Raw genomic sequence first — 25,963 nt, 5'->3', positions numbered from 1 at the left:
CCTTCTCCTCTAGGCAGAGCAGTTGGACAGCTGGCAAGTCCATAACAAAAATGGAGAAAAAAATGCTGGACGCAAAAATCTTATCTGGGCCCAATATTCAGTCAAGCGTGTGGCTGTAATGATGCGTACGACGCAGGAGATTCAGATAATAATAAACCCAGGGAGGAACTCAGGAGAACACAACCACATTAAATCATAGACAATACCAGAGAAAGATGTAAGGAAACTTTACAGATACTATAATTGTTATTGAGAGTTAATAAAACACGTGTCACTATTGGACTACCTACTAGTGATAAGATATTTTTTAAGGAATAAATGTTTAAACAGACTGCCATACCTACGGCATGCCGATGTTTCAATACATCTTCATTCTCTGGGTTAAGAACTTATCATCTGCTCGCTTATAATGCAGTCAGTAGCACCTGAGATAATATAATGGAAAACATGTTATTCCCCCCATGGATACTAGCACTTAATAATAAGCTTATAAGGCTTTCTAAGCCTATACGATTATGAAAACACATTCTGAATAAATGGTTGCCTTTATATCTACTATTGTACATGCATTTGTTGTCTCAGACAATGGTGCATCAATTTACCTGTGCTGTAAGGGCATTAAAATCTCAACATTTCAAGGTCGAGAAGCTCCGACCACACTGTGTTGCTCGTTTTAGCACAGTTAGAGGAAAAGAAAATCTTTAATTCAGCAGCAGTCAGAAGCCACAACTGCAGCTGAGCATGTGATACATGGAAAAAGTGTAATAAGCTAGTCTTGTCTCAAGGGTGGGCTGTGGTTTAAAATAACTTGTTAGAGGATCTGTACCTTCTGTGACCAGGTTGTCTCTACTGACAATTTGTCCTTAAGCACAAGTTGAAATATTACTAGAAAAAAAGAAATACATATATATAATATGGAAAGTATTCACAGCGCTTCACTTTTTTCCACAATTTGTTATGTTACAGCCTTATTCCAAAATGGATTAAATCCATTATTTTCCTCAAAATCCTACAAGCAATACCCCATAATGACACTGTGAAAGAAGTTGCAATCTTCTTGAAATCTTTGCAATTTTTTTAATTAAAAATAAAAAACGAAAATCACATGTACACAAGTTTTCACAGCCTTTGCCATGACACTCAAAATTAAGCTCAGGTGCATCCCGTTTCCACATCATCCTTGAGATGTTTCTACAACTTGATTGGAGTACACTTGTGGTAAATTCAGTTGATTGGACATGATTTGGAAAAGCACACACCTGTCTATATAAGGCCCCACAGTTAACAGTGCATGTCAGAGCACAAACCAAGCCATGAACTCCAAGGAATTATCTTTAGACCTCTGAGACAGGATTGTGAGCACAGTGGCCTCCATCATCCATAAATGGAATAAGTTTGGAACCACCAGGACTCTTCCTAGAGCTGGCCGCCCGGCCAAACTGAGCGATCGGGGGAGAAGGGTCTTAGACAGGGAGGTGACCAAGAACCCGATGGTCACCCTGACAGAGCTCCAGCGTTTCTCTGTGGACAGAGGAGAACCTTCCAGAAGAACAACCATCTCTGCAGCACTCCACCAATCAGGCCTATATGGTAGAGTGGCCAGACAGAAGCCACTCCTCAGTAAAAGGCACCTGAATGACCATGAAAAACTAAATTATCTGGTCTGATGAAACAAAGATTGAACTCTTTGGCATGAATGGCAAGCGTCATGTCTGGAGTAAACCAGGCACCGCTCATCACCTGGCCAATACCATTCCTAGTGAAGCATGGTGGTGGCAGCATCATGCTGTGGGGATGTTTTTCATGCCCTGACCCATCGAGGCATGGACTCCACTAGACCCCTGAAGGTGTGCTGTGGTATATGGCATCAAGATGTTAGCAGCAGATCCTTTAAGTCCTGTAGGTTGCAAGGTGGGCCCTCCATGGATCGGACTTGTTTGTTCAGCACATCCCACAGATGCTCGATTGGACTGAGAACTGGGGAATTTGGAGGCCAAGTCAACACCTCAAACTCGTTGTGCTCCTCAAACCATTCCAGAAATGTGTTTGCTTTGTGTCAGGGTGCATTATCCTGCTGAAAGAGGCCACAGCCACCAGGGAATACCGTTTCCATGAAAGGGTGTACATGGTCTGCAACAATGCTTAGGCAGGTGGTACGTGTCAAAGTAACATCCACATGGATGGCAGGACCCAAGGTTTCCCAGCAGAACATTGGCCAAAGCATCACACTGCCTCCACCGGCTTGCCTTCTTCCTATAGTGCAGGAGTGTCCAAACTCGGTCCTGGAGGGCAGCTGTCCCACAGAGTTTAGCTCCAGCTTGCCTCAACACAACTTATCAAACTCGTTCAAATCCTTGTACTCGCAAATTTTTCTTGCTTCTAACACATCAACTGTAAGGACAAAATGTTCATTGGCTTCCTAATATATCCCACCCAATAACAGGTGCCGTGATGAAGAGATAATTAGAGTCATTCACTTCACGTGTAACACTTAATGTTATGCCTGATCCGTGTGTGTGTGTGTGTGTGTATGTATATATATATATGACTAATAAAACATTCTTCTTTCTCTGGGTGGATTCTAATCATTAAAGAAACAACTTTTGCAAATACTTACTCTTAGCAAATATGCACTTTTTTTGCTATATATTACACTAGAAAGAAGTTTTGGTAGTAGTAGTAATTTAGTCAATATATTGCCATAATTTTTGCACTGTAAACAGCTGATAAAAAATATTAGCATAGGAAATATTGCCATCAAATTCAAAGGGCACAACACAACTAATACTTTCACACTGTAATAGATTTCTTGAAATCTTAATTTAAAAGCACCTTTTCAAAAGGCACTCATTTCATGGTAATGACCCATTATATTACCAGCACAAGACCTAGTGTATGGTGGACAGCACAAATGTTTTTTTTTTATGCAGGCTACTTTTTACTCTCTCTACATGCCAAGTTTATCAAGTAAATGACAGTACATGTTTTGTCTCCAGTCCAGACCAAAACGGATGCAGTTCCTCACATCTAAACTTATCTTCAGTCAAGCAAAGGTTGATACACAGCTCAAATTAAGCATTTTATCATAGCCCTCCAATAGTATCCAGCTGCAGAAACGTAGATCCAGACCAGCAGCCACAGACACTTCCATCCTGACTGCTGGTTTGAAAAAGGCTGGCACTGCAGTTCTGCAGCTGGATATATCTAGCCCTCTAACCTTCATTTGAACAAAATCTGTTACGCATGCCCCCTCCTGGCAGAAAGGCTCATTACAGAATGAAAGCAACAGTTTCTCCAAATGGGAAGCAAACCAAAAAATTAAATAAAAAACCCTTCACCCATACTCCACTTCCCTCAAACACACTCTACTAAGCAACTTGATAATCTTTTATTATTTGCAATGTTTCATCTCTCCAACGTTTCCAGTTTGATGTGAAAGCATTTAATTCCTTAAATAATAAAGAGAGCAAAAAATATTTACACATTTTTTTTCAATAAAACTAATCAATGGATCATTGTAAGCACCTCTTACCATCTGGAAGAAAACAAATCTTAAATACAGGGAAACAGCCATTGTTTTTGGAAAAAATAAATGGCATTACATCGGATTTTTTAACTTTTAATTTCTGAAAAAAAAAAAGGAAAAGAAAAAAAAAGGAACAAAAAAAACAACAACATATCCATGTATGTACAGAACGCTCCTGAAATGTATTTCCACTTTGCAAGTAGAAAAGGCTTTAGGACCATTACTGTCATTTCATCAAGTTGATTTTTCTATATGCTTCAAGTTTTAATGATTTCTCTTAAAATTCCACTGCAGGCTTGCTTAAGTAGGGCTTCCATGAAAGACCCCATCAGTTCTTCAAGAGAGGTAAGACGCAAAAGTGTGGGGTAGGAAGCAGGACATGGATGGCTTAATAGGAAGCATGTTGGACCCCCCCCTCCTCATCCAGCAGCACTAAGGTCAAAAAGGTCAAAGTCCATCCAATACCATCATCCTGAAATTCAACAGGTCCACCCCTTACTAAAAGGATACAGGAAGCAAAAAAAAAAAGGGCAACATACAAATGCTACGCAAATTTCATCCGTCACATAGAGAATTCAAATACTAAGCTCATATACCTTTGTATCTGCAGATTTAAAAACTTGACTCCCCTCGCGCACACACACAAAAGAAAAACTTCTGTAAGAGCTCTGCGTTTGATCTGAAATTACAAACCGAAAGGACATGATCGCCATCAAGCCCTCTTCACAATATATGACATCCTGTCTGGTCCGTCATATACCACGTTGCATATAAATCTATATTAACATGTAAGAGCAGCGTTGGTTTGTACTTTTTTTCCCAAGAATTTCTCATAAAAAATAAATGACGATGAATTGTTAGCATGTTTAAGCAGTCCTGCAGATTTTTTTTTTTTTTAATTTTATTGTTTTTGGTGGACATTAGCCACAAGAGATATAGAGAGCAGAAGAAATGACTGAGAAATGATTGTAGTTTGTATCTGTCAAGAGCCACCCTGAACAGATAAGATTGGCTTCGTGAGGATCAAGTTCAACTTTGTTGTCAGATATCCTCCTCTCAGTCCCTGGCAGCGGTTTCTCTCCAGTGCTACCTGGGCTAGCAAAGTTCAGGATTAGCTGTTGTCAGATTCGGACTCGGCCTCCCGTAACCAAGTGAAGAAGGCAGTGACTGACTTCAGGGCCACACCCTTTCCCAGCTGCTCTGCCGGGTCTTTGCTGGACTCCCATTTGTAGAAGGCTTCCTCTTTGATCACGTCCTCATCGTAGAGCGCGTCAAAAAACATGCGCAGTAAATCTGGGTAAAACAGAGACACGGGTTTAAAAAGCCAGCAGTGACAAGAAAATTATGTTAACTAATTAGTTAAAATCCCAAAACCATTTGAAAAGTTTGGGGTCAGTAAGATTTTTTCTAAGAAATTAACACTTCTACAGCAAAGATGCATCCAATTAAGTGACAGTCAAGACATTTATAATATTGCAAATTTACAAAACAACATTTAAGCAACTTTAGCAGCATATTAGAATGACTTCTGAAGGATAATGTGACACTGAAGACTGAAGTAATGAAGCTGAAAATTCAGCTTTGCCATCACAGGAATAAACATTAAAATAGAAAAGAGTTATTTTAAATAGTAGTTTCACAATATTTCCGTTTACATTGTATTCTTGATCATCTAAATGCAGCCTTAGGGTGCGTTCACACTTGTCATGTTTGGTTTGATTAAAACGAACCCTGGTGCGATTGCTCGGTTAGTGTGGTTCATTTGAACATTTGTGAACGCTGCCATCCGAACCCTGGTGCGCACCAAACAAGCGGGCCGAGACACCTAAAAAGATGGGTCTCGGTCCGCTTCCAAACGAACTCTGGTGCGGTTCGATTGATATATCAGGGTTCTTGCAGGTTTCAGAGAGTCAAATTTAAGACATTTTTAAGACATTTTAAGACCATAAAGATTGAAATTTAAGACCTATACGACGCATTACCAAAATTATTTAAATCAAAGAAATAATAAAAAAAGCAATGACATTAGTAACCCTCCACAGCCAACAACCTGCCAAATGCCCAAAACCTTAGGCCCAAAATGAAAATAGGCTAAAACAAACTTGCCCTCAAACAGAATAGATTACAAAACGGCATATTAATAGCCTAATAGAGATTGAACAGGGGATAAACTAGGGATGCACGATTTGGGGAAGATATCTAATTGCGATTATTCTGGTTAAAATGCTAATTTTTTTTTTTTTTTTTACAAATGAAAAGTATGCATATAACATTTGATATATTAATGTTTATATATTAACGAGACTAATAATAATAATAATGATTATATTCAATAAATACAAATATTTAACAAAATTAGAAATATTTAATATAATAGTAATATTACTATTACAATAACATTTTAATTATTAAAAAATTAAAAATAGAGTATTTAAGAATAAATATAACAATATAATAATAATACTAATAAAATAACATTTATAGTTTACAGAAAACTTATCTTACAAAAAAACCTGCTGGATTACCTGTTAATATGCAGACAGCCTATGACTAAAAATCATTAGAAAGGTCTAAAGATTTATTGTAAAAAATAAAGAAAGAAATTCTGTGCCTATTATCTGTGATATAAATTTCTTAAAGTCTATGTATTTAATATGAAATATGAGCCTCTTATGCATTCACTGTGGGGGAAAAACTGTACATTGGAGAAAAACATATGGGTTGTCAAATAAATCTATTTAGAGAGAAGTATTATTTTTCATATTTGTTACCCAAACTTTCATTCATACTGGAAGCCAGAGGGCGCCCTCAAGCAGAAACTCCACATTTCCCTCAGAGAAGTAATCCTTAGTTCTAATGTGAAGCTAGCGATGTAGGATAAACTGAAGATAGAAACGCTTTGACTGATGAAACGAAGACAATAAACACGACTGCATCAAGCTATGGTGTATTTGAGTTCTTCAAGCTTCACTAATGTCATAATAATAAGGTATGCAGTGCTGATTGAGTGCAGACTTTATCACTGTTTAGAATAATATAAAACAATGCATGTCTGCCTCATTCTGTCCAGAAAAATACAACGTTATTAAATGTAGACGTATTTTGCGGGCAGGTAATTGCATTTATCACGGGATTTGTAGTTTTATCACCGACAGGGCCGGCCCGTGGCATAGGCGGAATAGGCAAATGCTATGGGCGCCACTCATCCATAGGGGCGCCAAAATGTATTACTGATACTATTTTATTAATATTAATTTGAAATATTACCAAATAAAGCGCAAAAAAAACTTAACTAAGTCCCCCGCCTCTTCCCGGTCCGCCTCATCAATCTCCCCCGCCGATCTACTTGAAGTGCGTCAGAAATACAACGCGCGATCAGTTTAACGTTGGAAATTTGTTGTGTTGCGTCGCCTCTCGCCGCATCCAACGCAGACAGGATTGCTTTCATTTTTTAGGGTGCTTGGCCGCTCGCTCCAGGTGTTGACACGGTGTAAGTTGCCTGATTATTTATGACGGATGGCCGAATTGTAGTGTCAAAAAAGACAGAAGCCCTCTGATGCAGGGAAGATAAGGGATACACTGCTCTTCTTACATAGTATTTGTGTTTTGTTTATCTAAAAATTATTAAATCAAGGTGCATTTACTAGATAAGTAAAATGACAGAATATATTTTTCTTGTTTACTTGAAAATAAAAAAAGAGTTTTTGCTTAAAACAAGCAAAATTATCTTCCAATGGAGTGAGAGAAATAATCTTGTTCCTGATTGAAATCTTGTTTCTGTCCCAAACAGAAATAAGATTAGTTTTCTCACCCCATTGGCAGATAATTTTGCTTGTTTTAAGCAAAAACTCACTTCATTTTGATTTTATTTTCAAGTAAACAAGAAAAATGTCTTATGTCATTTTACTTATCTATAAAAGCACCTTGATTTAAGAATTTGTAGATATTTGGACTGTAAACAAGAAAAAGATTTGTGTTTAAATAAGAAGAGCATTTTTTGCAGTGTAAAGACAGAAGTAAAGTGATAGGCAAATTAATGAACTGTTTATTTAATTGCATAGTAGTAAAATACTAATGTTTGCTAATTAATTCAGTTATTTTTACCTTAAACTTTATGCAAGCAGCTGTTCTGGGTTCTCCAGAGGCCACAGCCAGTGTGATTTTGTACAAAATAAATAATATAAAAATATTAAACGCATGTAATATCACTTTTTTAATAGCCTAATGTTTTAACTCTGCAGTTGTGCAGTTTTAAGGGAGTTTTAAGGGGGTGTATCAATTTTAAAATGTATTTGCCCAAATTAGTAATGATATTTATATACAGGTTTATTTAAAATAGCAACATTTTATGTAAAATTCACATTAAATATCTAAATTTCTGTTTAATTCCTGGTGAAAACATGAATGCTCATAGCTTAGTGGAATATTGCTGCCATCTACTGGAAAACAAACACTTTTGCTAGTTCTCAATGAATAGTTTGTGCATGAATGCTGAGATGGTGGAACTGACACACAGAAGGTTGCTGGTTTGATCCCAGCGGTCACCACCAGTGTGTCCTTGAGCAAGGCACTTTACTCCATGTTGCTCCAGGGGGATTGTCCCTGTAATAAGTGCACTGTAAGTCGCTTTGGATAAAAGCGTCTGTCAAATGCATAAATATAAATGAATGCTAGATGAACTCCTGCTCTTTGTGTTTAGGCTGTAATGTGGCATTGGTGCAATTTTTGTATAGTTTGACTATCATCAGCCTTTAAAAAATAAAAAATAATAATAATATCATGAACATAATGACGGGGTAGAATGGACTGGACATCATATAAAACAACAACAATAAATATAAAAATAAAACATCAATGCATTACAAAAATAAAACAGTACGAGTGTTTCCAAAGACTGATAACGTGTAGTGCTAAACCTTGACACAAGGGGCACCAAGTTAAATCTTGCCTAGGGCAGCAAATTGGTCAGGGCCGGCCCTGATCACAGAGTACGTGTACCAACACCCCCAGAAGAACTACAACACACTGATCGAACGCTCTGAGGGCGGCGCAGCAAAGACTCTAGAGCTCCGCTTTCGCGATTCGATACTTTTTTGCTACTGTGTAACGTTAATAACTTTCTGCGGCCAGCGTTTCTGGAAATGAACGAGGAGAACACTTTTTTTAAGACCTAACTAAATTAAATTTAAGACCTCGGGTGAAAATCTGGCCGTTTTTAAGACGCTTTTAAATTAAATTTTAGACATTTTAAGACTTTAAGACCCCGCGGGAACCCTGATATATGAACGCAACACGGACCAAAGACATGTAAACGAACCAAAAACAGGACGTGCTGACACAAGATGCCGCCACAAGTCAGCTGATTTGGCGGCGCGGAAAGAGCGTTGTATCCAAAATGGGTAGAGGGCAAACGTGGAGCTAAAGTGCCTTCGTTTCTGCATAAAATGGAGGAAATCCTGGTGCTGTTTTGAACATATGAGCTCTTCGTGAGTTCTCAGCTGGTAAAAATAAAACCATATGTACACTAGGGATGGGCATTTTTGTCAATTTCTCATTTCGATCATCGATAGGTCTCAAAAACGAGTACTCGAGTAATTGGGGGCGGGGCATGTGCAGGGGGCGGGGCATGTCCGTCATTGAGATAATGAAAATACTGTTATGAAAATGGTTGTTGACAAATACAAACGTGACATGAAAACGGGTATATGAAAACATGAACATATAAAACAAAAAATAACTGCTAGATTATGATGCATAAATGTCTTTGAAAAAGAAACATCTTTATAAAATGACCGTCTCAAATAAACAAGTCAGTAATATCGAGCATTGCCTTTGAGCTGAAACTGTGAAATAAAACCACCCTGCAGAGCTTGCTAGCTGGTTAATAAACTCAACCAAACGCACCCTATATCAATATTAATATGAGATTATTATGAACCTATAACGACATAAATCAACACAAAAGGACGTGAATGCGCACGTGAACTTCAGCGTGCTAGATTTTACAGCCGAAGGGTTTGAAACGGAACATTTTGAATGCGCTCTTCCCTTAACAACGCTGATACACGGACAACGAAAGCACACAGAAACATTTTATTAAAATCCTGTTCTCATTATAATGCTTTGACAGATTGACTCTGCACATCATTTTATTATTCATGATCGAGCGTTACAGACATCACTGCGCGTTTTCGAACTCATAGCGAAAAACCAACTTTACATAAACTAGGTCTACTGTTAAAAAATACGAGAACAGTATAGCAGTGCTCCATTACTAATATCAATGATTCTGAGAAAGAAATAGCCTATCTGAAAAGAATATGACTGTCTCTAAACCATAATGTCTAGCATGAAATATGCGTTTGAGCTGAAACTGAAGAGAATGAACAACAGCCGGTATAACGGCAGCGCTTTTCTAGCTTATTAAGCTCAACCAAACGCTTCTTATATTAGATTAATCAGATATAGACAACATAAAAGTATCTTACAACGTGCATCTGCAGATAAGGACGCGAATGCGCACATGAACTTCACGCGCTAGTCTGAGTGTTCTCGCTAGTTTCTCTGTGGATCAGCTGATACACGGGGAACTAAGCACAGATCATTTACAGCATTCTAATTTCCATCGTGTTTTCATTATAATGCTATGTAGGCTATGACAGATTGGCGCTGCACATCTTGCACTAACCATTTAATGATCTCATGATTCCAGACATCACTGCAGTGCACGCCTTTATTTCGCCGCGGTCTGGAGGCGTGCTGTAAAACGCTAACCAATCAGACCTCCGCAAAACGATGCAATAACCAATAAAAAAAAGAGACAAATATATTTTTTTCAGGGCGATCATCGTTCTCATGATCGATGATCGCTGTCACGTTCGAGTACTCGATTACTCGACCACTGTTGCCCATCCCTAATGTACACGCATAAAATGATGGTGTTTAATCCAGCACACAGCATTGTTTTGAATGTTCGTTAAGCAAGCACCGTCACAAAATATACGTCATAAAAGCCGACCAATCAGGTTGTGACCGTATCCCTATGCCTTTGGTTCGGTAACTTTACGTTCGCTGTTAAAAATGCCAGTGTGAACGCTAAGCGGACCAGGACTATATGTTTTGTTTTTGTTTTTTGGTCCGGACCAAACTACAAGTGTGAACGCACCCTTAGTGAGCATAGGACTTTTGAACATTAATGTATTTCCAACAAAAGAATAAATAAATTACTTGAGATTAACAATACAATAAAATGTCAAACAATTAAAATGGCTGTCATTAAAGCTGGAGAGCTGGATCAGCAGCAGCGCGAACACAGATTTGAATGTTGCAGTGCGATGATCGTAATTTAAAAGGCTAACCAAAGTCCCTAAAGCCTGTTTCACACCACAATTATCAGCATACGCCCTCGCTGGCCATATCAATGAAAAAGAGCGCCCACATGTGACGGCCGACCCTCTCACTCATTAACACCGGCAGAGACAAAAACCATGGCGCCCACGCTCCCCCGACACCAGTGATGCAAATGGTGATAGACATAGTGGAATCATTGTCATTTAGAAATAAAATCACGTGTGTGTTTGAATCGAAATTAGGGGAGGGCATTTTTCAAGAGAGAGTAGAGAGAGCATTTTCTTGTGGTGCCCCCCTGAGCGCGTGATGCGTGTGGTGGGAGCGGCGGCACTAGGCAGACGACATTATGTGATCAAATACAAACAACTTCTCACACGCTCTACAGCACCACCCAGTGGATCTAGTTATAACTGCACGTTTCAGTGGGATTTATCATAGATTCACCACATTTACGTCAGCAAAGTGACTTTTGTAAAAAAAGTATACTATTGTTTTTTTTTTTTAAATTACAGATCGAATATTTGACTATTCATGCACACCCCTAATCGAAGGGCTCACGCATACCGTTTTTTTCTTGTCATAGTCGTGATGTTGCTCATCACAGATCGGTACAAGCATCAGAATGCATCTTCTCGCAGCAGATTCCTGCCACTGTTTTGACTCCTTTACATTTCATAAGCTCTACACGAGTTCTCTGCTGGTCAAAATACCATCATATGGACGTAAAACGAGTACATTAATCCCAGCACACAGCATTGTTTTGGATGTTCAGTAAGTTCAGTCTCAAAATAGGCAATACGTAATAAAAACAGACCAATCACGTTGTGAATGCATCCCTATGCCTTTAGGCTTGCTGAAAATGTGGACCAGGACTAAATGTTTTTTTTGTTGGTCTGGACCAAATGACTAGTTTAAACTACTAAGTGTGAACACACCTTTAGAAAGATGTCATCTGTTGATAAGAGTGAAGAGGATGCAAGCAAAAAAAGAACTCACTGGCTGGCTGCTCCATCTGCACCATGAGAGCCTGGAGAGCGTAGAGTGCCTGCAGCTCCTTCGTTTCATCAGTGAGGTACTTCTGCAGCAGCTTGGCCCTTTGGTTAATCTGCTCCACATCCACCTTGTAGGGGTTCTCACCTATAACAGTTCATTTATGCACACAATTAACATCAAGTACAGATCAGTGAAAGTTCAGGTCTGAAGTCAAACTAAGGCGAGGGAAGTGGATTGCATTTAATGGATTCACTCACATATGATGGCAGACTGACAGACAGACATCATCAGGGCCCGCACAAACTGATTGGAGATCATCTTCTGCTCATCCAGGTTGGCCTTTAAAGGAGAAAAACACCAGTCAGTACACGTCCCATGCGCATGATGTTATACCCATCATGCAGATCACTAAAATAGTTTAATGTTTGATTAAAGAGCATTGAACCACAGCCAAAGCACACACGCTCACCTCTACCCAGTCATAGATCCTCTGGTTGTTGGCCTTTTCCTGTAACAACCTGTCCAAATGTTTACTCAGCTCCTCAGCAGTCAGTTCTTTCTTACTGGGCTTCTCAGATTCCTCACCCAGAGTAAACTCCATTTTCTGCAAATATGACATCTTAATGACCTTCAGGCTGATGAAGACATGCACCATATGGTGTGTGTGGGTGCGTACGTACATACGTACGTACGTAAGCATTTACAATGTATACACATATTAATACAAAGAGAAAAAAATATAAGAACTAAAGACTATATTAAAGAGTATTATAAAATATAAAAATGAATATATTTCTAGCAAACAAAACAGAAAATTATAAAATGGATTGTTTTCTGGTGCTGCCAGTGAAAATGTTTAGCTTTCAGTACCTGCTCTGTAACAAACTTATTGACATCCTCATCTTCAGGCAGAAAATCTTTCCAGCCGAGTTCTGCCTCACACCACATCGCTCCAGCCTTTTTATGACTCTGAAAATATTTCAGAGAAGTTTTTTTTTTTTAACTGCAGTGTGTGCAAATAATACTCAAAGCACTTGCCACAAAATGATACTCACCAGTCCTTTGCAGAGAAGGTTAAGTATGTCAACAAGCAAGACTGCTGCTTTGCCCATAGGCAAAAGAGGTTTGGACACTTCCCTGTGGACAGGATGATTTAAAAAGGTCAGATGGTGTGTAAATGCATTATTTTCTCTTGCTTTGATAGTTAATGGTCTTTGCATAGAGGCATCTGATTCAGTGCCTAACCTGAAGAGCTGCCCCATGGGGATGCCACCCTCTTGCAACATGGGTGTGATGATCTCAGCCAAGTAGAGCCAAATGTGGGGAATGTCAATGGCCATATCATCTGCCATCTCCAGGATCTCCTGAAGTCTACAGAGGGTACAATTAGACATTAAAATCAGTGCAGTCACTGATTTTTTTTTTAGCCAAGCTAACTGAAATAAAATGTTAATATACTAAAAAGACAAAAGCTCAATTGCTACAGCTTAGGGCCCTTTCACACCTACCCTTGTTAAGAGGCAGTCTCAGCCCGGATCAAACTGAACAAAGGTTTGGTTAGTTTCTAGTGTGAAGGCCTTTTCTGAATGGTTCGGACTTTCAGACCATTTACAGGAAGTTCCCGTTTATGTTTAAATATGTTTTTAAATTATATCTAGGCTATATTGATTATGAAAAGTGCAAAGATGCGCATTGTCAGAAAACAGAGGGCAGAGATTATTTTGACCACTTCCTTAAGTTTTGTTTTGTAAAAAGCCTTTCATTAGAGTGCATTTAGTTTTTTATAAATTGTCTCTTAATTTTAAATCAACATTTCGTCAGCCAATTGCCTGGATTTAATAAATAAGCAGCAAATAGGTAGGGCTGTAATCTCCCAGTCGATTAGTCATTTATTAGTCGATACGTTCTGGCTCGAACAAAATTCTGATTGGTCGATTTTTTGCAGCGTTTATTTAATCAATTTGCCACGTTCATTTAATCAGTTTGGCCGCGTTCATTTCATCAGCTTGGCCGTGTTCATTTCATCAGGTGGAAAGCACTAATTACTAATGGGGGTGTTTTCAGAGCACCCCCGTTTCACAGGTAACAGTCTGTCTTCAGAACACCCCCCTTGTTTTCACCTTTTGGATTAGACGAACCCGCTGGAGAAGAGAGACAGATTGATGTACGCTACTTTGCTGTATAGGCCTATTATTTATTTAATTGTGAGAGCGTTTTCCTAGTCAGTCCTCTTCTACCATGTCAAGAAAGACATCGGCTGTGGTAGCATTTTTTAAAAATAGAAAATGGGGAAAAAAGTCGAATGCCAAATTTGCAAGCCACAGTTTGCATATCACAGCTCGACGACAAAGATGTCATATCACCTAAAAACGGTAAGCTAACTTGTCTGCGTTAGGTTGCCCTGTCTGTTTTGAGTTGCACTTTATTTCGTTTCTGCTCTTGATCTGGCTTTTTTAAAGGTCCCATGGCATGGCATTTTTCTATTATTTTATAGTGTTTCCTGAGGTGTACTTATATTATTAGTATGATTTTTACATCATAAAATGTCATAATTTAGAAATAAAAGGCATTTTTTCTATACTGCTGTTTGCCCTGTGGCTGACTGCCCTGCTTCAAGAGGCGTGTCTGCTGTGAGACTTCAGTAAAAACGCCCACTGTTGTGATTGGCTGACATCTTTGCATTTTAAATGAGCGGAGGGGGCGTGGTTTAACGAGGCACGAGCAGGCACGAGTCTGCCAGAGAGACGGATGGACCTGTGTTCACTTCTCATCAGTTCTCTCAGCATGTCTCAGTTCAGGGTGAACTGTTGTAGTTACTAGCATATACTTCAGGTTATTAGTTTATTTCTAGTCGGAGGGACTGTCACTCATGTCAGAAAGTTAGTAACTTTAGTAAATTATGGATCAGCGCTGACTCGAGACGCGAACCGTTCAGAACGATTCAGTCCGATTTGGTGAACTGGTTCGGTTCACTAAAAAGAACCGATTCAAAAGAATGATTCGTTCGCGAACCGGACATCACGGAGACGAAGCGATTGCTAACAAAGTTATTTATAGTAACTACTGAGTTATGAGAGCGCTGTCAGTCAGCGCGAGTTTATTGTGTTTGTATCTGAGAGTTCTGAATAAACACGAGTCCCAGTCACACCGAGTCCTCTTCATCATTATTCTACCAACTTTGTAACACATGCAATGTATCATTACAGCGAGATGAACGAGTTAGTAAGTGTTGAATATAGCATTATTTCTAGATATGTTCCAAACATATGAATAGCGTCGTTGACGCGCATTGAGTAACTTACACAGCGCAAACAAAGACACAACAGCTGTAATCGAATGTAATCCAGTTTATTGTGGGGAAAGCTGGCTAGCCTAGCCCAGATACCCTCACGCTTACCCTCCTTCTGCTTAATCTCACGCCGCGTTTGGTGCCTCCGCTGTGGGCCAGATGCAGTAACGTTACTGGGGGTCGGGGATGTTGGAGGCCGAGCTTCGGCGTGTGTGAAGTTTATCTCTAAAGATGTGACTGCTGATGTTAAACAGAAAAGACTGTATGCACATTTAAGAACAGATAGACGCGACGAGGACGTACAAAAACACTGACTCTCAAGATAGAAAACACGAAAACACCGTTCTGTCGGGAGAGAGAGAAGCCGCTGCGTGTCCACAAATAATAAATAATTAGCTACACATCAGAAATCACTGATCACAGATCAGAAGGAACTGAAGAAAGACTTCTGTTTTCATTTGTACATCCAAACACTGAGAAACTGCCAGTGTTCACTCGTTCACAAGTAACGTTAATGATCTCTCGAGTGTTTGCATGGGCGTGCCAGATTCTCTGGGCGGGGGAAAGGGAGGAAACCGTGCCTGCTTGGACGTCAAACCAGGAGCCTTCAGGATTGGCTAGTCGGGCCTGTCATTTTCTCAAAGGCAGAGAGAGACAGCCACAACTCGGTTTTACCCCGATCAACATTTCTATCCACTTGGGGACAATATTCAGGCTAGGGGAACTCATATTAATGTTGAAATACCTCATAAAATGAAAATTTCATGCCATGGGACCTTTAATAAATATTCCTTTTTTATTAAAGTTGACGTGCATTTTATGTTTAAGAGTAAAAGCTAGTTAATAAAAAAGTTAATAGTCTATTTGTGTCTCAGCCACGAAGCGGAGATGAGCTCCTATGTTCGAGCTGCACAGAGCAGCTGAAATCATAGCCTTATTATAATACATATGACAAACAATTGTCTAAATTGTGTTGCATATTCCTCAAAAGTTCTTGTGACGATATCACTATTTGACAACATAGCCTATGATTTCCGAAAATATAGTAACTGTTACTATGATATTGCAATGTGAAACCAAACCAAATATATCAAAACATGAACTTTGGTTCGGACCTTGGTGCAGACTTTCAGATGTGAAAACACCATTAAACTAAAATTAACATTTAAAATTGAACTAAATACAGTATATAAATACTAAAACAATGGTTTCAAGATGATAAACATGGTCTTTTTCAAGATAAATATGCTTCCAGGTCCATTTAATTGTCTATTTATTGAATTTATTTTAACTAAACAAAAGCAAACATTCTACATTAGACAAAACATTTAGCTGTTGTCTTGTGACTATTGAGCCCTGGTTACCATCTCCTCGTCACAAGCAAGTTAAGTTTCAATTTAAGTTTCAAAAACATTAAAATAGTGTCCTTTAGGGGGAAAAAAAACTCAATGCAGATTGCTCGCAACACCACCAAAATGCTGAAAAAATTGATTGCATGAAAACAAGGCTTTTGGAGAGCTATATTTCCTGACTCGGACTCAAAACATGCATGTAAAGCTGTTCCTCTATCCCATCAGTATAGGTCAGTGGCCCAAACACGTGGAACAAAACAGGTCATCAGGGGAACAAGTGGTTACAATGTTCATTAACCATTGTGCAACCCTATTACTGTTCAGAACAATTAACTGTGGCTCAGTATGAACTTACCCTTTGTAGTACTGCTCAGGAAGTAGTATTCTAGCATTAACAAGCTTCTGAAACAGCAGGCCCACATGCTCTCTAGCGATGGTGCTGCGTTCTAGTGTGGACTCCACACCGTTCCGTACAAACACAAAGAGCAGAGAGCCGCTGTTCAGCTCCTGCACACACTGCACAGCCTCCTACAGACAAGTAATGAAAATAACATCAGGGGAACAGACCAGTGTACATTTACAGGTTTAAATTTATAAACAAATTAAACAAGTTTGATAAAGATGATGCATTTCATATTTGTATGCAATGAACTCAATCCCATTATTTTGGATCAATGGCCCAGACACGTGGCACAAAATGCAGGTTGGAGCACACGCATCTGGACTTGCATACCTTCAGGTCGTTGATGTGGAGATACTCTTCAATGATGGATTTGGACTTCTTGTCCAGCTCTTCCTCACTCAGGGCAGGTTTGGCTGGAGCAGGAGGTGGTGGAGCAGGAGCCGACATTGGCTTCACTAGGAAAAACAAGCAGGTAAAGAGGCCATCAATTTGTGAATCATCAACTTACATCTGTGTTGCTGGTGCATCAGACGACAGTTTTTCTAGTTGGTCGACTCTCACCTGCGTCTTTGCTTCTATCGCGCTCCCGACTACCTCGGTCACGGTTTTCAGTCATGCTGGACACGCGGCGTACAGAATCCGGTGGTCCACGGCTATCGCCTCCTCTGCGCTCTTCATTTTCACGGCTGAAGCTGCGTTTAGTGATGGCCTGACGGGGTCGGTCTCGGTCCCGGTCTTCCCGCCTACTATCAAATCGGTCAAAGCGATCTCTGTCTCGATCATTGCGTTCTCGGTCTCTGTCACCGCGATCTCGGTCACCGCGGTCTCTGTCGCTACGGTCCCTACTGGAGCTGTTTCTGCATAGGAGATGGCCGTAAAAAAAGTCAGAAACTCCTTAGATTACCTGAAGTCAGCACTCATTTACCACACAAAACAAAAATCTCTTCAAAACTATACCTTTGAGGCACTCTACGATCAGAGTCAAGTGAGGATGAGGATGATGAAGATTGTCCAGACTGCTGCAATGCAGAGAAGCGGTTGAGTGTGCTGGTGGCAGGTCTCCCCTGGTCTGCATCATATAAAAGGACAGCATTAGACTTGCATTTACAGTGAAACAGACAACTAGATTTTTACATTTTCTCAAGAAAATTTGTGATGCTTGCCCATGCGAGCGGATGGTTGCTAAGGCTGTTATTACTACAATACTTTGCGCGGTAGAAAACTGTCTCAAGTTAAGAGACTAAGTCTCTAGACATTCTTGTTTCCAGATAAAGACTTGTGTCCCTCTGTCACAGTGCAAAGCAGTGGTTGTCAACCATGGGGTTCTCAAACTTCCAATGGGGCTTTAAAATAGCTTCAAATGGTTTACAATATGCCCAAACATAAAAATGTCAATATATTTCATATTTTAAAATGTTACAAGATGCGAGACATCACTCATGTCCAAAGCCGTGGTATGCAGCACCAATCAAAACTAGCAGCCCATCTATTCCATGAATAAAGAGCTGGTATTCACTTTTCTGTGCGAGGTCCAAGTTAAATAAGACTGGGCAAACTCACCTTGATCTCCAGTGGACTTGGCTCCTGTGCCTCCACTGCTCCCTTTGCCCCAGCTTCCCCATGAGCCCTTTCCTCCTGGGGCCAGCAGCTGGTTACTGAAATCACCAGGCTGAAGACAGAAAAGACAGGAAAAATAAATCAATGAGCATATAAAACAAATAACTGAAAATATTATGCCATGTAGAAATGTCGCGTTCAACAGCTAAATGATTAGCGTCTGATGTTATAAAATTTAAGTCACAAAGATTCACCTTAGTAATTTTACTGAGGCGGCTGGTGTCAATTGGTCTGCTCTTAGTGGTAATAGGCACTATGTTCCAGCCCTCATCCTGGGTCTGGCTACCGCGGCCCCCAGAGGAGTGCGGCCCACCACGGCCACCTCGACCCTGACTAGAGTCTTTCTTGGAAAGCAGCTGTTGTTGGACTTTAATTTGCTCTCTGTGTTCTTCCAACTCAGCCTCTTTGTGGATCTGATCGATGGTCTTGGGACCAAGATCTCCTCTCCTGGGCACCCAGTTGCACTGTGTGTCAGAGATCATATGCACAGTTAAAAGAGTAAAGAAATAAAAGCACAAGAAAACCAAAAACATAACATCATGCGTATTCTTGCCGAATACCTTGTGCAAATGCCACAGATTTCCTAAACCAAGTATGATGTTACCTTTCGGAGGTCTATTACATCTTGAAGCATGAAGCGGATTCTAGATGATGTCTTCCTCTCTTTAATGATCTTCTCCATCTGGTGGAAGTACTGATCCATACGAGGCTACACACACACAAAAGAAAAACATTAAATCTGACTACAAGAAAACAAGCGAAGACTGTCAAAACTCAAACGCTTTACAATACTACATTATTCTACAAACAATTAAAAGGAATGTAGACCTAAAAGAATTACAAAGCTCCTAACTGATAAACCTCCTCAGAGAGTTCTGATGGATATTTGATTCTGATTGGTCAAATCGCAGAATTCTGCAGGTGTACAAATTGTGCTGTACCTTAGCCTTCTCAAAGTCTAGGTCTTTGCCAATGGTGGACAGCAGCCGGCAAAGGCACTCCAAGCTCTCCTCATCATGGTTCTTCAAGAGCTTGACAATGCAGTCGTGCATGATGGGCTCTGTCAGCATTTTCAGCTTGAACAGCTCTCCGATGAACTTTATATTTCCGAGCGACCGTCTACGTGCCTTGTCCTTGGCATCCACCAGCTCATCATTCAGGCGCTGACGCTCCTCTTCCTATGGTAAAAAAGAAACGCATTGTTTTAATTTTAACAGAACTATTAGATACACCTCTAGTAAAATGTGGCGAGACGTCACCTCAGTGGAAGCATCCAGCTCTTTCTGCTTCTGCTCAAAGAACTCGTCATCGTCCTGGTCCTTTTCGAACTCTTTTTGACAGCGATTGAGCAGAAGTTTACGGAAATTCACAGTGACTCCCGGTTTGTCTGAAGTGGGGACTTTAAGCTGGAAAACAGATCATTCAAAAATGAAGTCACTTGGATATTTAAATAATTTCCTTTTCTTGCTCAGAAACGGTTTCAGAAATATTTCTTAAAGAGTAATTATGCCATCAGTTACTCAAATATGGCAAATGGAAGCTTAAACGTGATTGCTTGATGCACAAGAACAAATTTATTGCGTTACCATATTTGATGTGCTCTATGCATGTGTTGATTATATGAATTAAAAGCTCATTAAAATCTGTTGTTCGATCTTCAATTTAAATCTGTATTCAAGTTCTCTTCACAACACTTGGATTAAACCACATGATTCATACGAATTTCTTTGAAGATGTCTATGAATTTTATGAAGCATAAGTTTCGGTAGAATGGACTTATTACAAACATTGTCATTTGTGTTTCAAACATGAACACAATTCTTATGGGTTTGGGGCTGTAACTAATGATTATTTTGATCAATTAATGATTAGTCGATTAACCTATTGATTATTTTTTACAATTAATTATCAAAAAAAATCTTGGCAGTTGATTAATCCTTTAGTTAACCTACCAAAATTAATGACCGTAACTGTCATTAATCTTTCAACATTTTGTTTAAACATTCTCATAAAATACTTGTCCTATCATCATGCATTCATTCGATTCGTTCATTCAGAGGGAAATAAATGGTTATCTTTATGAAATGGTAAATATAGGCTAAATGGGTCTCTTTATGGTCCATTGATTCACCCGATTCGTTCCACGTGGATTCAGAAATGAAATACCGTTTATGGCTCGAAATCGGAGATGAACAGTTCTGCTTTGTCTTTATATTTTCGTTGGCAAAAGCGACTAAAAACAACACAATGTTGTCTAAAACAACACATATTAACTTATTTTATTAAACTGTTGTATATAATCAGTATCACATTTGCACTCATGCTATTATGGACAGAAAAACAAAACTCGTGTGATATTGCTTATAGGCCTACTGTATATCATGACGTAAATGTGAGGGCGTTTTCACACAGGCAGTTTAGTTTGAAACAGGGCACAGTTCACATAAAAAAATTGTTAATGTGAAAGCAGTCATGCGAGCTCAGGGGTACCATACCGAATTCGAGACTGCCTGAAAGAGTTGGTCTGAATTCGGTTGCGCAACTTGTGCACGATTCATGTGTGTGACAGCAACATGGACTCGGGTGCAAGAAAAGTAACCTGCACATGCGTTTTATCAGATGATGATGTATTTAGTTCAATAAAAACACATGTAAGGGATGATGGTGTTGATGATTTACCTTGGATACGAGTGAGTGTATTTACGCAGACCACAAACAAACATGCCAAGTGTAAAAACGCCCTGAGACTAAAACGGGCACTTTTGCCTCATATCTTGAATTTTATGGACATTCTAACTGCATTCTATAGGCTTCATCACACTGAGTTGCCCTGCATTCTATTCTTCATCAATGAAAAGTAAGATGACCCAAGTAGGCCTGGGGCATGTGCGTTCAATACCCTAACTAATTAATCTAATTAACGTGTTAAATCGACAGCCCTAATATGAAAATATGAAAGTGTACAGGTGTCAGTTCGATTATAGAATGCGGTTATCACGCCATATTAAATGGAGGTGTCATACTAGCCTTTAGCATATGCTTTAGAGTCTTGTTTTGTGTAAAATATAAGGGGATGAACGTGTGAACCATTCCATGCAACATTCTCAACTAGTCATTACAACTATTTGGAACAACAAGAAAATAATTTCAGTGAACTAAACTGTCTGTTAGTTGATTCACATCTGCCACTGCAGAAATTCTAAATCTATGAAACGTGTTAAATTACTGATAAACCCATTAAGAGCTCCTCAGTTCCTCAATATCAGTGGCCCAGACACGTGGCACAAAACAGTGGACATCAACGGAGCCAACACAAAGCAAACATTACTCACCCCCATAAGGCAGCGGCACATGTTGGCATAAGCTACAGAGAAGTTGGGTTCGGAGATGGCTTTCTCGAAGATGAGGTCAATGACACCCTTGAGCCTCTCTTCTGTGTCTATGCTGAGCTCCGTCACCTGCTTCATCAGTTGCTGAAACATCTGTGGCGTGAGCTTGTTAAGGACGCTGCGCACGCGGCGGAACAGCTCCTTTGTTTTTCCGGCCTCTGTATCATCTTCCTCCACCTCCTCTCCTCCACGGCTTCGGCCTTGCTTCTTTACCGAAGGCGTCCAAGCGTTCTCAGCCTGGTTGAGTTCCACATTGTCTTTAAGAGACAAGCTGGTGATGATCTTGGGGTTGCGATTCATTTGGTCTTTGCCTCGACCCGGCTGAGGGCGCCGTGCAGACTGAGAAGAGTGCTTTTAAAAATAAAATGACCAATCTCAACATACAGCCACTTTGCTTATAACTGACAACTGACTTTTGAATCGTAAGTGTAAAGAAATTCAACTGACCGGTCCTCGCCCTCCTCCTCCGGATGACGGTCTTCCCAAGTTAGCATATGAAGGTGTAAAATCAGGCCCACAGTTCATCAGACTCCTGGGATCCAACGGCCGCAATGGGGTTTTATTTGCCTGTTTTGAAAACAGCAAAGAGTAAGACGGTTATTATAATTTTCAGCAAGACACAGCTCAGGTTAAATCTATTAAGTCCACATAGAAGCTTCACCTTGTCCAAGACAACATCACTGATGTGTGGCAAACCCTCTGGCTTGTTCATGCTTGCACTAATGAACTGGAAGCCAAGCAGGAACTCTCGATCATATCGTTTCTTATCTTCTGGGTTGATGGGCTTCCATTGCTCTGTAAGAGGGAAAATGAAAAAAATAAATAAAGCTGCAGGACAGCACCACAAACATTTAAAGGAAGACATTTATGGTGAATTTGCCTTGTATGAGACATCACGAATAAAGACCTTTTGACTTTAGTTTATGTTGGTTTTCCAGGATAAACTAAGTTGGGTGGGAATGTAAATGCATTTATATTTATCATTTAACACCAAACCAGCATCAAAGGCTCTATTCATAGCACACTCAGGAGTAATACAATTAATAATACTTATAATATAAATAGTATTCTAATTCAATTGTATACAATCGTTTAATACAATCTCTACAAAAAAAAAAAAAAAAAAAACAATAGTTATACAATATCTTTTTTATGTCTTTTTTTTTTTTTTTTTTTTTACAAATTTTGATATGCAATAAAAATTATATTTTCCCAAGAGAAATCCTTTTAAAAAGGTCCATTTAAAAGGTATTTAAAAGCATGACATTCCAATAAAATATGCTTTATGGTGAGGAAACTCTTGCCAAAAAAAAAATAAACTAAAGGCAAATATTCCCTTTCAATAAATATACATGCTTAAGTCTTGTGTGACCAAATCTTGTATATACAGTCTGGTCATTTCTATTTTAAAAATGAAAATGGTTAGGTCTCATTTATAACTGGATTCACGTCATAAGTTATGGACAAATTCATCCCATTTGTCACTTTTTGGATAGAGAATAAATAAATAAATAAATATATAGCAAGCTTTTGAAAACCAAAGTTACTGTCTCTGTGGAAAAAAAACATGTAAAGCTGTGAAAATGGTGACGTTATGCACATGCATTACGTGTTTAGTCTGGCATGTGTGTTTGGTATGAGTCTGCTCTGTAAAATAATGCGTATGTGCGCAGTCTTGTCAGAGACACGAAAGCACAGAGGGGATCATATGCAGACCACAAAACTCGGACACATTGGATATATCTTTAAATCAGCAACAAGGTTGATTTAAAAAATGTATCTGGCATCATGACAGACATGGTCCCTTTGAACGGATATATAGAAAATCAAAATTGATTCATCAGAATAGACGGTGCATACAATATTAAGGTGACATTGTATTATGCATGCCAGGCCAGCAGTTAGCAGCGTTTAGTCGTTTTTCGTTTTGATCCGGTGTTTTCCGTCCAAATAAAATTAGATTTTATAAATTAGAACTAAAGTATAATAATTTCCAAACTTTAGCGTAAAGTAAAATAATATACTTAAGTATTCATTTTCATTTATTTTACAGTGCATTTGTTTTACACCATATGGCTATTACGGTCATAGGGGGAAAATATAATAATTATTAATAATAATAATAATAATAATAATAATAATAATAATAATACTACTACAAGTTAACAAAATAAAATTATTAGCCTATTATTATATTCTAATTGTTTGGCTTTCTAATGCACCAGTGTGAATGTAATGTAGACAGACTATAAATCACAACTAAAAAAAAATAATAGAGTCCCCTTTAAAGTTCAGGTACAAGTCATTTCACTTTTTCTATGGTAAATATGCACACAGAACATGGGTTGGCGCTCTTAATTTCAAAGTGTCCCAGATTGATGAATTTAACTTTAAAATTGAAAAATTGTTCTTTAAGGTCCACCCACCACAGTCTGACAAAATCCTGTAGGAAACACTGAAAACAGGATGAACGTTCTCAAGCGAGACTCAATTATTCTGACTTCTAACCTTCTTTATATTGATACTTCTGTTCCACAGGTTTAGACGCATCAGGCTCAATATTTTCTGTGTCAAGCTTGTCCTCCTTTTCCTCCCATGTTTCTTCCGACTCTTCAGCTGGTGGGGAAGGGGTTGGAGCAGGGGAGGGTTCTTTCGGAGCAACCTCTGGTTCAGGAGCAGGCTTTTCCTCCTCTGGCTGAAACCGGTAAAGATGATTCATAAATGCACATGTGTACTCTTCACAGGTCAAAGAATGTCCCAAAAGGTCTACTGTTGTAAAGTGAAAATGTATCTCATTACTACAAACCTCTTTGAAGGCATCTAGGACATCCCCAAAACCTTTGTTATTCAGATCCTTGATCTTCTTTTTCTTCTTTGGCACTATTGTCACGGCAGCTAGGAAGAGAGAAACTAAAGTCAAACTTCATCTTGAAAGAGAAACCAATATGCAAAGTGTTCCTCAACTCATTTCCCCACCTTGCATAGTCGTTTCCTCAACAGGGCAGACTGCTACAGGGGCAAGCATCTCCTCTTTTTCTTTTTCTGCTTCCTCCACAGGTGCTTTCACAGCCATAAGGCAGCTCTGCTGGACCTGAGGAACTGCTTGTTCAGCAACTGGATTAGTGGAGCTCTCTGGCTTCACATCTGGAGCCTCTGCAGAATCCTGAGGCAAACCGTTAAGCAAAGGCTGTTCCTTTGGCTCATCAATGACCGGTTCTGGAACGGGTGTCGCCTTGGTTACAGGGGTGGGGTCCTCAGAAGCATCATCACCATCTTTAGCTACAGCGGGAGAAGGCTCCACGGGGATGGAGGCGACAGCAGCCGGGATAGATTCAGATACGGCCTCTGTTTCAGCCTCAGGTTCAATCTCTTTCCCCTTGACTAACTCTGGCTCGTCTTTTGCAACCACAGGAGAAGTTGGCTCCTCAATATTGGAAGCATCATCCTCAGGCTCCTTCTGTTGAGCAGGGGGGGCATCAGGAAGCACTGGAGCATCCACGCTGTCACCAGCTTGAGGCTCTGAAGGTTGGGGATTGTTTGTGGGAGGAGGAGAAGGAGATGGTGGGAGTGTGGGGGATAGCGCAGGGTCCTCTGCTGGAGGAATGGGAATCATGCTCAAAGGTGAAACAGGCCTGACCTCCGACACAGGTTTAGAGTCGGTGACTGAAGGTGCAGCGGGGGCTTGCTCTGGCGTCTTTGATGGAGGAGGGGTGGACACAGATGCAGGAGGAGTCATGGACTTTACTTGATCATCTGAGGAGCATAAAATCAGTATAAGCAGGAAGAAACTCCAGCTGCTGTTCTAACATTCCTAGACCCGGAGTCACAAAATATTCCTAAAAAAAAAATCTTAATTGCCATTTTCTAACTTATGGGGATAGTTCACCCAAAAATAAAAATTGTCAATATTTACTCGCCCTCAAGTTGATCCAAACCTGTGCGAGTTTCTTCGGCTGAACACAAATGATGATATTTTGAAGAATGTCTGCATCCAAACAGTTGATGGGCTCCACTGACTTTCATAGTAGGAAAAAAAAAACACTA

The 25,963-nt window shown here is 39.6% G+C and overlaps 1 protein-coding gene across 7 annotated transcripts in view; it reads right to left on the bottom strand.

Annotated features, from left to right (window-relative positions):
* Positions 1-3,367: 3,367 nt before the first annotated feature.
* The window catches only part of eif4g1a (eukaryotic translation initiation factor 4 gamma, 1a), a 44,772-nt gene continuing 22,176 nt past the window's right edge, over positions 3,368-25,963 (bottom strand). For all 7 annotated transcript variants that reach the window (XM_079819289.1, XM_079819283.1, XM_079819284.1 and 4 more), the window contains 22 exons: positions 24,896-25,672; positions 24,726-24,814; positions 24,428-24,614; positions 22,581-22,714; positions 22,367-22,486; positions 21,863-22,270; positions 19,790-19,936; positions 19,472-19,708; positions 19,135-19,239; positions 18,725-18,994; positions 18,474-18,582; positions 17,871-17,982; positions 17,475-17,770; positions 17,244-17,368; positions 16,866-17,038; positions 13,115-13,240; positions 12,925-13,006; positions 12,740-12,838; positions 12,339-12,473; positions 12,127-12,208; positions 11,873-12,013; positions 3,368-4,819 (listed from right to left, as the gene is read on the bottom strand). In XM_079819289.1, coding sequence (XP_079675415.1) covers positions 4,638-4,819; positions 11,873-12,013; positions 12,127-12,208; positions 12,339-12,473; positions 12,740-12,838; positions 12,925-13,006; positions 13,115-13,240; positions 16,866-17,038; positions 17,244-17,368; positions 17,475-17,770; positions 17,871-17,982; positions 18,474-18,582; positions 18,725-18,994; positions 19,135-19,239; positions 19,472-19,708; positions 19,790-19,936; positions 21,863-22,270; positions 22,367-22,486; positions 22,581-22,714; positions 24,428-24,614; positions 24,726-24,814; positions 24,896-25,672 — 4,136 coding nt within the window. In that variant the 3' untranslated portion in view covers positions 3,368-4,637. The remainder of the gene's footprint in view (positions 4,820-11,872; positions 12,014-12,126; positions 12,209-12,338; positions 12,474-12,739; positions 12,839-12,924; positions 13,007-13,114; positions 13,241-16,865; positions 17,039-17,243; positions 17,369-17,474; positions 17,771-17,870; positions 17,983-18,473; positions 18,583-18,724; positions 18,995-19,134; positions 19,240-19,471; positions 19,709-19,789; positions 19,937-21,862; positions 22,271-22,366; positions 22,487-22,580; positions 22,715-24,427; positions 24,615-24,725; positions 24,815-24,895; positions 25,673-25,963) is intronic.

This window comes from Gobio gobio, assembly GCF_949357685.1.
Source record: "Gobio gobio genome assembly, chromosome: 6".
Lineage (NCBI taxonomy): Eukaryota > Metazoa > Chordata > Actinopteri > Cypriniformes > Gobionidae > Gobio > Gobio gobio.
Note: the sequence above shows the minus strand (reverse complement) of the source record. Positions and strands in the feature narration are given on the sequence as shown.